This window comes from Bidens hawaiensis, unplaced genomic scaffold, assembly GCF_021521415.1.
Source record: "Bidens hawaiensis isolate Kalapana, Puna unplaced genomic scaffold, B.hawaiensis_p1.1 tig00025623_1, whole genome shotgun sequence".
Taxonomy (NCBI): Eukaryota; Viridiplantae; Streptophyta; class Magnoliopsida; order Asterales; family Asteraceae; genus Bidens; species Bidens hawaiensis.
The window spans coordinates 170,370-187,052 of record NW_027494102.1 but is presented as its reverse complement, the minus strand read 5'-3'; the positions used below and the strand labels follow the sequence as shown (position 1 = coordinate 187,052).

General features: G+C 32.8%; 1 protein-coding gene and 1 pseudogene across 1 annotated transcript; one reads left to right on the top strand and one right to left on the bottom strand.

The window, feature by feature from the left end:
- Positions 1-4,360: 4,360 nt before the first annotated feature.
- On the bottom strand, positions 4,361-9,408 carry LOC143571919 (calcium-transporting ATPase 2, plasma membrane-type-like; annotated as a pseudogene).
- Positions 9,409-13,324: 3,916 nt separating this feature from the next.
- Positions 13,325-15,629, top strand: LOC143571922 (adenylyl-sulfate kinase 3-like). Its single transcript, XM_077057220.1, has 7 exons — positions 13,325-13,433; positions 13,496-13,618; positions 13,696-13,845; positions 13,946-14,064; positions 14,157-14,241; positions 14,375-14,421; positions 14,958-15,629. The coding sequence occupies exons 1-7, from the start codon at positions 13,325-13,327 to the stop codon at positions 15,054-15,056; spliced, it is 732 nt and encodes a 243-aa protein (XP_076913335.1). The 3' UTR covers positions 15,057-15,629.
- The last annotated feature ends 1,054 nt before the right edge of the window (positions 15,630-16,683 follow it).

Here is a 16,683-nt window from a genome sequence, read left to right as displayed (position 1 = left end):
CATTAAACTTTCCAACATCCAATTCAACTTTAGTTAGAGAGGCTACATAAGCATCAAATTTAGTAGGTTTGAAAACCTATATGGCCTCCTAAGTTGATTATTGGGTAATTTTAAAAGTCTCAGTTTTATGGATTAGCTCTTAGTTAGGTTGCTATCATTTTCAGGATTCTAAGTGTGTAAGAGTTGGTGCAGTATGGTGTACAAGAGGTGTAATTGGTGTTAAATTTGGAGCAAAATTTAATGACTCTCTTCCCCCCGCCTCTTGTACTTTTAACAAGTCATTATAAGGACTTTCACCGCTCCCACTGACTTTAAATACCTTTAGGAAATTAACATGCTTATGGTCAATATTTAAAGACCAATAAATTCTAACAGAAAACGAGTTAATGATGTAAGTCGTCGTAGTTTCTCTTGTGAGGATTATTTCAGTAAGAAATCGGAGTATGCCCACATTTAAGAAACACCGAAACTTTTGTAAGAGTAGTAGTAAATTCTACAGAGATAAGTTTTGATGAAATAGTATTGTGATGGAGCAGTGTCTTGTACAAGAGGTGTAATTAAGACAATATCAAGTTTTCACTCCTCCACCTCTTGCAAATCTTGTAAGTTATGATTGAGACACTTAAGGCTCCCACTGATCTTTAATATCTCTAGGAAAATACAAGAGAAGTTTCAATGATGTACATGACGTGGGAATCCATCATATATATGTTAGACTTGATTTGATTCCATTAACGTCCAGATGTCATAATAAACTTAAAGGACATATTTTATTGAAATCGTATTAAGTATATATGAACGGATCTCTTTAAGACCGCGGACCATAGAATACTGATTAGATACAAGTAAATAGCATTTTAAATGATAAAAGAATTACGTCTGAATATTCCGTTTGAATAAGTTTCACGAATGTCAGTGAAATATAACTTATGGTGGACCCATACTTATTCCTTAATCCAAGTAATGTTTAGGGCATTTAACACATGATTTAAAATCACTAAGAATGAGATTAATGAAAAATCACCCTCATCAACCATGTTATGATTTCTCATGAAATTTGGTTTTAATGGATGAATTTTATATGTCTCATTTGTCTTTTGTTACATTTTTATTTGTATGATAACAAAAGTTGTGAAAATATATAGTATCATCTAGTTGTATTTTATAAATGTTTCAATCCAAATATTGACAACACATCATATGAGAGTTTAAGGTAATAGTGACTTTATGTTGGCTATGCAAACCTTAAAACTGACATGATGTTGCTTAAGTATTGATACTAAATTCTGATTAATCTCCAGAATATTTAAGGTATCATAAAGCGTAATTTGAAGACAGTTTATCATGGTTCTAATAACCTTAACATGTAAATTTGTCACTAACCCTCATGTTAGTTATTTGTTGATTTTTGGGTAAACATATAGAACTAGACTCAACCAATCATGTGTTAATGAGAATATTAGGTTAGCAGACTTAAATATCATTAATATATAACTATCAATTTTAGCCAGTTGTTCTTTTGAATTATGGATAATCTTGTAATGCATATGTCTAATCTAATGGCATATTTTTGCAATGAGACTTCTCCTTAGAGAACTTAAAGCTGGAAGTAATACTTGTATTTTGTTTATGAACCTTAGAATAATCCTCTTTTAGGTTTTAGTTGTAGTGAGTTGAATAACATCTTATTTTCCAGTACCGGATGATTCTTTTCTTGTACATATGTTGCAGATCAACACACTCATTTTCCTTTAGTACTTCTGAGTATTATAGTTGATTTTTAAGGCACCAAATTGTACTATTGAAAATTTGAGTATGCAATGTACTAGAATATTGTACTTAATATCATGTGTGAGCCCTTAATTTTATGGATCATGATTGTACATTATGATATATTCAATAATACCATCTAACCTTATAGTTAGAATTCTTAAGGAGTGCATGAATCTTGGGAGTTATTTTGATTAGTCTTAGGAAAAACTAAATCTATAATAACTCTAGGGATAGCATTTATTTATATAAGTTCTTGATTATCATTATCGTAATAGACATTATGATTGACTCATTCCATTTGTTAGGCTCTAGTTTTCAATGGAATAATTGTTATTAGAAAGAGCAGTATGATAGTCATATCATGTCTTAATGGATAATTAAAACTGAGAATTAAAACTCTTTTTGAGACAAAATTTAATTGTGTTTTGAGATTAGAGTGGATGATTTGGATGAGATAGCTATTTATAGAAGAAAATTATAGTGAGTAATGTTATGGGATATTAAGATAATACATATTAAAATTTATGATCATTAGATTAATGAAAGATCATTAATGTGAGGATCATTATATTTTATTGAAGATGTGATATGTCTATTATTAACATCAAACTAATAGACTATGATTAAAAGTTCTACTTAAACAAAAAAAATAAATCACTTTTGGCAGAATTAAATTTTATTTAAGTATGTGTACAAAATAATTGTAACACATCACCTTTGGGCAGAAATGAGACAATTATTTTAATTATGCACGGGCTAGTTTTGCTAGATAAAAATGTTCACCTTTGGGCAGAAGTGAGACATTTGTATCATGTTATGCAAACACTAACAAAAGCTTTCAATTAAACTTGAATGATGGTAAATGTAACACATCACCTTTGGGCAGAAGTGATACATCAAAATTCACTCAAATTAAGCTTTTTATGTTTTGTAAAGTTTTATAAGATTTAATTATTTACAAAACATTTAATTAGGTTTAGTTTATAGGAATATTAGAGTTCTCGCGAAATTAGTTATCGAGACTTTTGAGTTCTTGGGAATTATGAGTTCTCGGGAATTTTAGTGAGCCCGACTTTTAGTGGGTTTTCGGGATTATGAGAGTTTTCGGGTTTTATAAGATCATCGGGATTTTGGTAAACCAAAACCATTTTAGAAAAACCGAAATTTAATTTTAGATCTTTAACCCATAAACTATTTTTAACTCTTAAATTATTTTGTCCCATCAATTATTTTTAAATCCCATAAACTAATTTATGATAAAGATGGAATTCGAATTTTAATAGATTATCTTGTTTCCAAATTTAAAAGATTTGATATAATTATCTTATATTTTGAAATCTTTTATTAATAAAACTATATCATGTTTCAAAATTTTTAATAGATAAAAATCAATCAAAATTGAAAACAATATATTTTATTCCTACGATTCATCCAAAATAAGGGCGATTCTTCGGTTTTTATGATGAACACGAAGAACATCTTCGAAGAATCTTTAGTCAATTTTCTTTGGAATCGAAATCTTAAACATATTTTTAACAGATTTCGAATATATTAGAGTTTTAAGTATGAATTTTAGCAATTATAACTAGTTTTCTTAACAAAATATGAAAACCGGAAAAATTAGGATTTTAATCAAAATTTATGTTCTTCGATTTTAATTCCAGATTTAGGGAAAAACATGAAGAACTGATTAATCAACATCACTCTGATGCCACATGTTGATCAATTCTTCATGTAAGTAATATAAAACATGATAAATATTAAACCTATGAACATGTTACAGCATGAAGAGTAGTAACCGCAGCAGGGTATGATGTAGTCGACATGCTTGTCATCTTGATCGAGTTCCCCTTTAGGATATATAGTTAAGGATGGTTAGGGTTCTTGAGAGGAAACCCGGTTTAGAAGAGAGAGGAGGCACACAAAATTTGTTATGTGTGTGTGATTAAGTTATGATGTTAATGTTAATCTCTCTTTATATACACTCTAGGGGAAACCCTTTATTAGTTAATTATAGGTAATATGGCCCATCAACAATTACCAAACTAATATATAATAAGGTATAGTTAATATTTTAATCTATTATAATATAAATGATTATAATTGCCATATATAAATGTATATAATTATATATTTAATCTTACAACACTTTGTTTACTAGATTGATAAGATCATGATACGAGTTCCGCTAAAGAGTATTTTATTAATTTCTATCTTTATATACACGGGTATCCGACATTGTTAATTTTTGTAGTTTGACCCTTCATATTGTCGCTGAAACAAATTTACGAGAAATCTATTACGAAACAGTTGAAAAATTCTTGTTCCGCCTTCGAAAAGTTATATTCCAGTCTTTTGTTTAGATAAAACCACTGTCTATTACTTTCCATAATTGGATTTTGAGTACAATGAACCTAAACAAAGTTGGTATTATCAACCACAAATATGGTGTGAAAGATACAAGCTTCACATACAAGAAACAAGCTACTTTAAAGATGCAAATTCTACTTTAACAAAAGAAGAAGATAAAAGTGAACATAATGAGTGAAAGAAACAACTCCAAATATTCTGTCTATTAGACACTTAACACCTTGAATGAAAGAACAACCTTTCTAGACCTAACCACATGAGAACTCAAACCGGGATCATCTTCAACAAGACCGCAATCGGCATGCTAAAAAAACCAGTCAAAACACTATAGTACCATTGTTTCATCGTCAACGGCGATGTACTTGCAAATGTACCTAGAAACTCGATTATGATGACTTGGAACACCACGGTTGCACCCACAACACTCACAAACACGTTGTTCTTTAATATCCCGCTTAACACGTTTACTTTCTCCATCTCTCTAGAGTTAACCTCATTAAAAAGCTGCAATAATATGTCACTTTCATCTTAACATATTACTTCAAAACCATTTTTATAAACTTTTTTTTTTTTTTATAATAAGTTACCTGACAGAAGACGAACGAGTTGAATATGAGTGTGTTGAGGATCAAATCCGAATTATGACCTTTAAGGTTATAAAATGATTTCCCTTTAGCTTGAAGTAGCAAAATGATTATAAATTGATACAAAGATTGTCCAAATATGTTTCTCCACATAACATTGCTGATGAAGTTGCCTTGTCTTCCAACCGGGGTCCGCTTCATTAACGCGTCATTTGGAGGCTCGGTAGCAAGTGCAAGTGCTCCCAGTGTATCCATGATCATGTTGACCCATAACAATTGGACTGCTGTCAAGGGTGTGCTTCCTAAAGTCGTAAACGATAGATGGATATATGAATGAATAATAATAATCAAGTAGATGATACAAGTATGAAGAAGTGTAACTGTGTAAGCGTACCTGTTAAACAGGCTGATGTGAAGTTGACCATTAAAGCAACGATGTTGACGGTCAACTGAAACTGTACGAATTTTTGGATGTTGACGTACACCGATCGGCCCCACTTGGCAACGGTCACGATTGTTGAGAAGTTATCGTCCAGAATTATAACGTCTGCACTCTCTTTTGCTACCTGAAGTTTGGTGAAATACATTAAAAAGTTTTATGTATGGTAAGACTGTTAAAAACTTAGTTTTGGTTTGGTTTCTTGTATTGGTGGGTAGGGTGTGCATAGGTCTGTTTCGGGCTAAAACTAAACCAAAAACTGAAAAATCGGTGTATGAAAACCGTTCGGTTTGGGCTTTTCAGTTTTGATATTTGGGTTTGAATTTTTTGGGTCGGAAAAAGCCCAAAATAATGAATTTGAGCCTAAACATTTTTTGTTAATTAGTTTAATTGATTATTACACATTTGGGCCAAAAATATTAGGGTATACCATAATACCATTCATTAGTTTTTTTATAAATTACTTCACATTCAAAAATAAAAATTATAATCCATAAATTCAATAACAAAGTTGGTCTTTTTACCAAAACAGAACCAAAAGTTCAGTTTTTGCAGAAATAAAGAAAAATAAAACCAATATATATGTTCGGTTATTTTAGTTACGGGTTGGTTATTTCCGTTCTCATGGTCACTTAAATAAACTATGTTAAAAACCTTGCTAACTTAGTAACTTACCTCAGTGCCTGCAATGCCCATAGCAAGCCCAATATCCGCTTCATGAAGTGCCGGGGCATCGTTTGTCCCATCACCCGTGACTGCGACAACCTCCCCAAATGTTGTCCGCAAGTGTTTCACCAGTGTATGTTTATCTAAAGGCGAAGACCGAGCCATCACCTAAACAATATTTAAAAAATAAAATTATAACTAAATCATTATCAAATATAGTAATATACTATCAGTTATTGTTATACAAACCTGAATCTTGGGAACAAGTTCATCCAACTCCTCGAGATTCTTCTCACGAAAATCCGGACCTTCAATCGCTACACCGCCTTCTCTAAGTATGCCACATTCTCTAGCTATAGCCTTTGCAGTATTAATATTATCCCCTGTAACCATACGCACGGTTATACCCGCTGATCTACAAAGAGCAACCGACTCCTTGACACCTGGACGGACCGGATCCTTAATCCCAACAATTCCTATACAAGTATACCCCGAAGACGGAATTGGAGTATCAGCATTCGCAGCACTGCCTAAATCTATATACGCGAGACACAGAGTTCTAAGCGCTTCACTAGCGAATTGGTCGATCGTATTCTGCAAATGGTTAAGTGACCCTTCTTTAATATCAACAACTTCGCCGTCCGCATTCAGTGCTTTACTACAAGTAGCTAATATTATTTCCGAAGCACCTTTACAATGCGCTCGTGTTCCACCTTCTGGTAGCTTCAGCACGACTCCCATTCGCTTCTTGGACGAGTTAAACGGTTCGACTCTAAGAACATTCGACGCCTGGCGTTCAGCTTGAAAATCACCTCCAAGCGACAACCCAAATTCCAATATCGCAGCCTCAGTTGGCGTCCCGAGTATTTCACGCTTACCTTCTTTATTAATCACAACTTCTCCGCCCGTGTTAGTGAATATTGATTGTAGAAGCATGGTTAATGCTTTATCAGGGATACCGAGTTTAGGCTGTTTGTCTACATCTTTGATGGTTAAACATATGCATGACTTGACGACGGTCATTTTGTTGGTTGTTAGTGTACCAGTTTTATCGCTGCATATACTCGTTGCAGACCCCATGGTCTCGCAAGCCGCCAGGTGGCGAACAAGCGCCTTATCATTCATCATTTTCTTCATCGCAAAAGCCAGACTTAATGTGACTGCAAGTGGTAAACCTTCAGGAACCGCAACAACAACTATAGTGACCGCTATTGCAAAATACTCTAGTAACTCCAATGCATCATCACCAGACCAATTCCAGTACGACTTTTCGATTATCTTACGTGATAATAATTTTTGGACAAGAACCGCAAAAGTGACTATTGCGAAGAATAATCCTATTTTACCAATAACGGTTGCTACACCGTTAAGCTTAACTTGTAACGGTGTTTCATCGTCCCCACCTTCACTTAAAGTAGCCATAAGTTTGCCCCATTGGGTCCTCATACCAACCGTTGTAACCAACATTTTACACGAACCGTCTTGAACTTTGGTCCCAGACATTAACCACGGGTTGTCACCACTCACCATAACCGGTTCACTCTCTCCGGTTAAACTAGACTCGTCTATAGAAACCGCAAAGCCCGATATAAAAAGCCCGTCTGCAGGGACTTGATCTCCAATAGCAAGATGCACAATATCACCAACAAGAAGTTCATATATCGATAACTTTTGTCGGTATCCGTTTCGTGTAACTTGAATAGATATTTTCTTTTTCTCTTTATCTAAATCTCGAAACTGTAACGACTGGCGGTAATCACTCGTGGCCGTTACAAACACCACGAGTAAAATACTCGCAACGATCCCGAGCCCGTCATGGGCTCCTTTGGGCCAGCCTTCTGTGGCAATACCAACCACTAAAGAAACAAAAGCACACATTGCTAAGATCATAAGTGTCATGTCATGAAGGGCTTCCCATACAAACACCCAAAAGCTTCTTTGTGGGCTTTCAGCAAACTTGTTGAGCCCAAACACTTCTTGTCTACGGGCCAGCCCGTTTTCGTCGATAGCGAGCCCATCTGTGGTTGATGTTTTGAGCTTGTTTGCTAGGCCTTCAACTCCACCATGGAATTTTAGCCTTTTGACGTCGTGGGCTTCGACAAGTGAGCCCGCCTCGTCAGCACAGATGTCAAAACCGGCTTCTTTTACTTCGTCGGGTACTTTGTAGTCAGCACTGTTTGCTCCTGTGTGTATTGTAATGGAAAGTAATGTGGAAGTAAAAACATTATATATAGTTGAGGAATAATAGAAATTTGATTATAGCATAATGAGGAACTAGCCTTTTATAAACTGGAATGCAGCCTTTGACACCAAAACCGCAATCCTCAACTTCTCCTGTTCATTTCAAAGAAAAATTTGTTACAATATACGAACTGAACATTTAGTGATTGTTCGTGAACTGTTTGGTGGGAAGTTTGTTTATTTAATAAAACTAATAAATACAAACAACATTTTTTTTGTTTATTTAGTTAATGACGAACATGAACACATGTCTTGTTCATTCATTAAGTTTGTGAATGTTAGTTATGTTTGTTAGTTTACGTTTGTTTAAGTTTGTTCATTTATATTCATTTAAATCTTTTAGATCCATTACAATTGAGTCTAGTTTCATTAAATTAAATTATCACTCATTACAGATTGATGTTCCCGTTTACTTTAATTTGATGTTCGCTCAATTATGCCCGTCCATGTATGTTTAGCTATGTTTGTTCGTTTATGTTCATTTGTGTTTATTTATGTTCGTGTTCATTGACATTGTACTCACAGGGGTGAGTTGTAAACGGGGTGGGCCCAGCTGAACCTGAGTTCATCTAAGCTCAAGCTCGCCTCGTTTATCTTAAGTGAGACTCACATAATTTCATTTTAAAATTATATCACAAAATTAAAGCTTTGTTCATTATTTTCATCAACAGAAATCAACAAATGCATAACATATTTATCCATGCATGAATTAAAACAAACCACATAAATTACAATGTATTATGTGGATCACCAATTGTTGGTGTAAATGCGATAAACAATATATGGATAATAATCATAAAACAAGAGGGATATATAATGAACCTGATTTGTGCGTCGCATAGCAGCAGCCTCATTGCGCTTGTGTAGGTTAGCAGTGTGACGAAATCGCCTCTTAGGGTTCTTAACAACATGACACAAACTCCTCCATTTCTGTAACACCTCATCCGACGAATGCTTTGACTTCACTGCATGGAAGTTTTGGTTCAAATATGTTTCCATCACCATTTTGCTTTCTTTGTGTATTAATATTATCTATAGATCTCCTTACGAATCTATATTTTGTTAAATCTCCACATGGCCTTCATGATTACGTCGACGAAGAAAGCATCCGAATAACATTTTAGTGCGAAATCGACACGATGAATTAAGAAACGAAATGCATGGCTGATTGTTTCATTCTTTATGCATGATATGCTAATGTCCCGAAACTTGTGGAAACCAAATGCATGGTTGTGTTTTTCTTATTCCTCTTGAGTTAATTACAACGGTTGGTTCTTGTTTTCTTTTACTTATATTTTATTTATGCAAATCATAACTAAATCCTTTCAAATTTATCCCCAAGCTCAATTTATTACTTATTTATTTATATATATTTTTCGGTAGATATACATACTAATTTGTATATATTTACAAATTTTAATATACCATATACAATGTGTTGTCTAATTAATTTTATCATAACTTTATATGATACATGCATATTTAATATATTAAATAAAAGTTATATAAATAATAAAATCAAGCAATGACCAAGTTTCTTTTAACTACTTTTCATTTCCTTTAATACAACCAATAACTTTGTCTAGGGACAAAAGTGTATGATTGTTAATCAAATGGTTGTGAGTTCTAATCTCACTTGAGACATGAAGATGAGGTGGAAAAAAATTTGTTGTTAAAAAAAGTACTTTCAGAAAATGTGTATATGTCAACCAATGTCTCTCATATCGTGATATCTAGAGTCTGCATTTCAGAAGTTTCCAAGATTAAGAATATTGTTAATTAATTATAGGTGTTGCTAAACCTACCCTCCTCTCATCTATTTTTACTAAACATACCTCCTCCTTCAAGTTTTATATTAATACAATTTAGGCCTTTTATTCTTTTGTCATTTTGTTATCTTTTCTTATCATTATTATTTTTATAAAAGCATTTTTTTTCTATTTTTATTTAACAATGTTTTTTCTATTTACCCTTTTATGTATATTTAAAAGCCTTTAATAAAAACATATTTTTTCTTACTTAGGAAAATGTTTTTTTTCTTATATGAAAAACGTTGTTTTTCTTGTTTTAAAAAAAAAAAAATTTCTATACTTATTTTAATCTTCTTGGAGAGCGTTTTTCTTTTTAAATTAAGAGATAGTTTACATTTTTTTATAAAAAATAATATTATTTTTTATAAATAAAAAGGTTAAATAACATACAACTTGATAAAAAAAAGTGACTATTTTCTCAGGTAACATTAATCTCATGTATCCACATCTAACAAATAAAATCAAATTGTTTTGAATACATTTTATAAAAAATAAAAAACTAGCTAGAGAAAACATACAATACTTTTTAATACATGTAATAAAAATAAACAAACTTTTGATAAGATCTTAAAATAAAAACAAAAATATATAAAATAAAATAAATAACAAAAATATATAAAAACTGTAAAACAAAAATAAAAATTTAATAGTTTTTTATTTGATATCTTGAGAGAATTATAAAATAAAACGGACTAACATGTCAATTACAAATGTTAAGGGGTAATGAAAGTTTAGGAAGGGTGTATGGATAACAAGGAAGGGAGGTACGTTTAGCCTGACCCTTAATTATCATCTTGCATGAGGTTGCATGATCCATATTTCAGCTGATCTCTCAACTCTAAACGGTTGTGACTATGTCTAGTAAGGTGGCCACTAGAACCCCCTAAGTTTTACCTATAGATATAGTGGCCCTTGATTGAAAGGGGTAATTTAAGTTTTAATTAATCAGTAATCCCATTAAACATTTGATTGGGTTTTGATAACTATTGGTCTAAAAGACAAATTCAAGGACAATGATCACTTTTAAAAGTGTATTAACAGACAATTGTCATTTGTCATTTTCTGGTAGCATTTTGGTTATTTGGTATGATTTGATGTGAATGACACGATTATGTTTAGTGGAGTGTTTTGCTTTGATATTTTATAGTAGGGTCACATCAAAAAATATAAAGCTACGTAAAAACAAAAATAATTCACGGTGACGTTCCTATAAGCACATTATCTGACATTATCACATAGGTAACTGGTAAGACTATATTAATTAAGTTTAAATGTAGGTGGACACGAACAAGATTCATTTAACCCAATAAAATTACAAATTTATAATCAAACTTTAAATGTAGATAAATTACGTTTAAACTATAAAACATAGTTTTCCCTTTATTCATTAAACTTTAGCATAAAATATCCGATTGCTTAACTTACAAATAAAACTCGGTTAACATGACGGATGTATATATTCATGGATTTAATAAGCAATTGTCAAAACAACATATTTCGTGTCATGTTTTAATGTGTTGTCACAAAATGCACAAAGTACGTGTTACACTACACATCTAACTTGACATGTTTAGAATTTTTAAACAATTGTCAAAATCATAATAAAAAGAATTATTAAACATTTTAATGTTGGAAGCCAGGTGAAGTTCCATTAAGACGTGTACGTCGCGACCATGTCTGCAAGTCCAACTCATATACGCAACTACATTGGATATTCCGTGTAGGCCCACATGTCACTGATCATGATTCATTAGTATATTTTATTTTATTTTATTTTAAAGAATATTTGTGTATTTTACTTTGGGTACATTTAAAGCTGATCAAGAACAAAATAAACTATTTTTCTCTACATGTTATAAATATTCTTCAAAGTAGGTAATAAAATGTTGAACTTTGTTTTACTTTTTTTTATAAAAGTTCCAATACTTCAATGTGCTCTTAGAGTCTTAGTAGGACAATAAAATGTATTTGTGTATGAGAATATCTTGTCTATTTAATAAAATTTGATTCACGCAGGACAAAATACATAAGTTTTTCTAAATTTATAACTTATAATATATGGGTATCTTTGGGTGGGATTGAGTTTGAAGTAATTTATCGAATTATTGGCCTTTTCAAAATGTAAAGTTAAAATATTTGCCATTTACAAAAGTCTTATTTTTTTTTCCCTGATAAGGTTAAAAAATTATTTTCCAAAAGACACGTATAACTTTTAAAAATGATTTTTGAAAAAGCTAAGGGGTGTTTGGGATTGCTTATTTTCATCAACTTATAACTTATAAACTTTTTGAAAAGTAATAAGGTTTTTGGGATTGCTTATATTGTGAGGGGAAAAGTTTTATAAGTTACACTTTTGTAACTTATTAACTTAATAAAAAGTTATAAGAAGGTAAAATAAGGAATCACAAACACCCCCTAAGGCTACCCTCTATGGTGAGGGGCTTCGAAGCTCCTCCCCAGTGACACGTCAGCGCCACATAATCATCGGGGACTTCGAAGCCCCCAACTAATAATGCCACACTGTGGTTTAATGCCCATGGCGCCCATATATATATATACATATATATCATATATGTGTGTGAGAGAGGTTGAGAGAGGAAAGTGAGGGCCCAGTCAATTTGTTCAACGGCGCCGGCCGTTCAAACGATCCAACATTCGCCGCCCAGCCTTCAACGACACCCAACCGCGGTATTCCGCGCCCACCGCGCCCCGAAAAGCATCCCAACCCCGCCCCATACCGACCAGCCTAAGTGTTTGTCCTTGTACTTTAGTTTAGGTATGACTTTCTATTTATTATTTTATTTGTTCAAAAAATAATTAAGAATACTCATTGTTACCCTTCAAGCCAACGAAATTGATAATATTACTCGTGAAGGTACCAAGCAGGGTCGATCAAATTATCTGCAAGTATATAAACAACTTATTTGAATTGTGGTAGAAGTAATTCTTTAAAGCAATAAGTTCTTTTTAAACTCAATGACAAATGTTAATATGAAATCAAGATAAATATGAATTAAAAAATTAATAAAATCGATGTAATATTATACATTGTCATTTGAATATCATTATTATTATTATTATTATAAATAGTTAGTGTATATTTTAAAATGAACATATTGAGGGTGGTGGAATGAATAATAATAATAATAATAATAATAATAATATTATTATTATTATTATTATTATTAGGTGCTATAAATAAATAAAATTTATGAGCTGCAGCTGCTGCTGCGATAAGGGAGATCTGGAAGTCTGGAACATATACAATACAATGGAGATCTTCTTCTTCTGCATTCAATAATAATAATAATAATAATAATAATAGATTTTATATAGTTAATGAATTAAATGTTGTATTTGTATAATACTTAAGCAATCAGATGATAGCGGTAGCAAATCTTTCCGTTTCTTGGCTGGAGTCTAAATCCAAATCCAAATCCATGAAGCAGCTTAATAGTTTGACCCCTCACAAATTATTATTATCAATCAAGGCCAACAAGGATGCATCTTCCATTAAAACCACCAGTCAAATCAATCATTCTAACAACGGTAAATAACTTCATTATATATACGAATTATGCATGTTTAATAAATATTAATTAATTGATTAGGTAGTGCTTCAATTGGTGAAGGCAATATTGTTTGGCATAAATGCTCTGTAGACAAAATTGACAGACAGAAGCTGCTTCATCAAAGAGGCTGTGTCATTTGGATTACTGGCCTTAGTGGTTCAGGTTCATTCTTTTATTATTATTATTATTATTTAACTAAGATTAGGTTCATTATTATTTATCATTGCAATCGAATTCAGGTAAAAGCACATTGGCCTGTGCATTAACACGCGCCTTGCATTCAAGAGGGAACCTTACATACGTCCTTGACGGTGATAACGTTAGACACGGCCTTAACAGTGATCTTACTTTCAAACCCGAAGATCGTGCAGAGAATATTAGAAGAATCGGTGTGTTCACTTCTTCGACAATAATAATTGAATTTTGCAGTCTTGATTGTTTCATAATAATAATAATATATAATTATATGTTATTGTTATGAATATTTAGGAGAAGTTGCAAAGTTGTTCTCGGATGCTGGCGTTATCTGCATTGCCAGTGTCATATCTCCATACAGAAAAGATCGCGATGCCTGTCGATCCAAGCTTCCAGATGGAGATTTCATTGAGGTAAGTTTTAATACTTTATACCTCAAAGTCTCAACTTTTTTTTTTTATTGTTTTGCATTTTTATAATGATAAGCATGGAATGTGATTGATAGGTTTTCATGGATATGCCTTTACATGTTTGCGAGACTAGGGATCCAAAGGGTTTATACAAGCTAGCCCGTGCTGGAAAGATTGAAGGTAACTCTTTAATCTCTTAATTGTAATTGCAATTTTGATCCATGAATGACAGCAAGCGTGTCTTTTGTTATCTGTTTATGTAATTTAAATTGTTATAGGCAACGAGTTACATTTTACATTATAATCTTTGCAGGTTTTACTGGGGTAGATGACCCGTATGAAGCGCCCCTAAATTCTGAGGTATGCTTACCATTAACATTAGAGAAAATCACGATAAAAGACGTGTTGACCCACTTTTTTGCCAAATTAGACATTGACTTTTAGCCCACTCAAAACTCTTCATATCCAAAAGCGACAAATCAGAAAACGCCATTTAAGCTTAGCCCACAAAATAAACCATAAAAGGACAATGGGGTCCACAAAAAACAATAGACATGTAAAACGGGAGCTAATTCTTAGCCAATGGCTAAGAGTGGAGGCTAAGCCTTATCGGGCAACTAAAAGCGGGGGTTAAGCCTTAGCCCGCTTTAGCTGCCAAAAAAACAGCGAAGGCTAAGCCTTAGCCGACGACTAAAACTTAGTTGGTCTTTGTACATTTGCTGATTTAAATGGCTAAAATTCAATGTCTATTTGGCCAAAAAAAAAAGTTGGTCAACATGTCTATTTTTGTGTTTTTCTCTTAATATTATAGTTATCATTCATTTGTAGTACCTTATACACTAGATCATCTCAATGAGCCTTGTTGTGGTAATAAAAGTTGAAATCGGAATGCGCAGATAATAATAAAGATGGAAGGGGAGGTGTGTTCTTCACCTGAGGTTATGGCTGAGAAAGTGATATCTTACCTGGATGCAAAAGGGTATTTGCAGGCATAATCTTTGATAAGCTGTTAAAAGGTAAGTACTCTCATGTGTATATGCTTTAAACACAAACTCATAATAATTCGTCGCATCTCCAGGAAATCGCTCGTTTCCTGGTTGATGGTGCTGATGATCTCTCAATTAACTGATCGGTTAATTGGTAGCTAGTGTTTCTGTGTCATTGATTGTTGTGTATGGCTAGATGGAAATAAGGATTATGATAATTACAAATGTTGTAAATTCATTGATGATCTTGATTATGGTACAGAATTATTTTTGAGAATAATATGATTTATGTCCTTATGTTAATCAATAAAGGTAAAATATGAGATATGTTTGTGGTTGTTCGTTTGGCAGCCATCGAGCGATGTTCACTCTCACTTGGGGAGGAGCAAATGTTTTGGGTTCAATCAGGGGGGCTTAACCATGTCTTTCGTGTACAACGTTTGGTTGAACACAGCCTAGAATTGCGCAGGCTTTGCGGTATATCTGGCTGATAATATTTTGATGTTTGATTCGGTATATATTTGGTTTCTCTAGATTTTCATATGATCTAAATATCTTTTCAAGTGAATATGAATTGTCTATATGCCCTCGCCGTTTAGAAAAATATGGCATGGTGTTTGCACATCATTTTTCGTTTATGTGATTTTAATCTTGTAGCAAATTTCTGTTAAGTTGTTTTAAAATGAAAATCACAAAACAGAAACTTTCAACTTTTACAACTAGGATCTAAATGTGTGAGACTCTAATCTCATTGTAGGACTATTTGGGCATGCATTTAACTCTTATTTTTTTATTTCTATATAGTAATGACAAACATCTTTATCATTTCAAAAGTTCCGGACTATGAATTGATAATATATAGTTCTTTGGTTGTATATGGTGTTTGTTTGATTCTACATGGATAAAAATCCAACAAACAGGTAGTTGGCACATTTTATATTGTTAAATTATGAATATTTCCTTTATTATTGTATTTTTTATATGTTTAAATAAGGCTGAAGCCTTTGCCTAAAGCCTTGCGCTTTCAGGACCCTAAGCGCTTCGCGCCTTTTAGAACCAAGCATTTAGGCTGTTAGTGCGGGCTGAACCGCAAAGAATATCCCAGCCGGAGGTCTAGCTCAAGGGAAAGCATCTATGACCTCAAGGAGGCTTCTTTTACTTGCAATAATTTAAGAAATTTTGATTTAACTTCCAATTTAGAAAGGGGTGGCGGCGCAGCTTGTTGCCCGCCTACCTGCTATATTGATGTAATATCTATGTTTATATTGACAATGGAATCCAAAAATTATTATAAACAAACAAAAAAAAAATCACTATATGTTACATTTTGATATAACTTATCTGCATAATTAGTCTATTAATTTCCTTCACCACTTTAGTAAGGTTTTCATAGTCAACATGATCATCAATTTCATATCTAAAGTTTACACAAAGTTGTTAGTTAGTAAACTGGGAATAAACGATACGAAACCTCAAACGGAGTTCTTCGAATGTCATATTAGACAATCACATATCTTTCCCAGATCGAGTCTTGGATTGACGTATCGAACGCCTCACCCCACATGGCACGAGTATGAGATGTCTAACCGTTGGTGTAATAATACTTGAATCCCTTAAAAATCCATAACCTGACACC

What these genes read in the sequence shown, in the direction of transcription:
- LOC143571922 (XM_077057220.1), top strand. Translation starts at nt 13,325, where the DNA reads ATGAAGCAGCTTAATAGTTTGACCCCTCACAAATTATTATTATCAATC. An exon ending in CCGTGCTGGAAAGATTGAAG is followed by an intron (nt 14,242 to 14,374) that starts GTAACTCTTTAA and finishes TAATCTTTGCAG; the next exon opens with GTTTTACTGGGGTAGATGAC. An exon ending in AAGCGCCCCTAAATTCTGAG is followed by an intron (nt 14,422 to 14,957) that starts GTATGCTTACCA and finishes CGGAATGCGCAG; the next exon opens with ATAATAATAAAGATGGAAGG.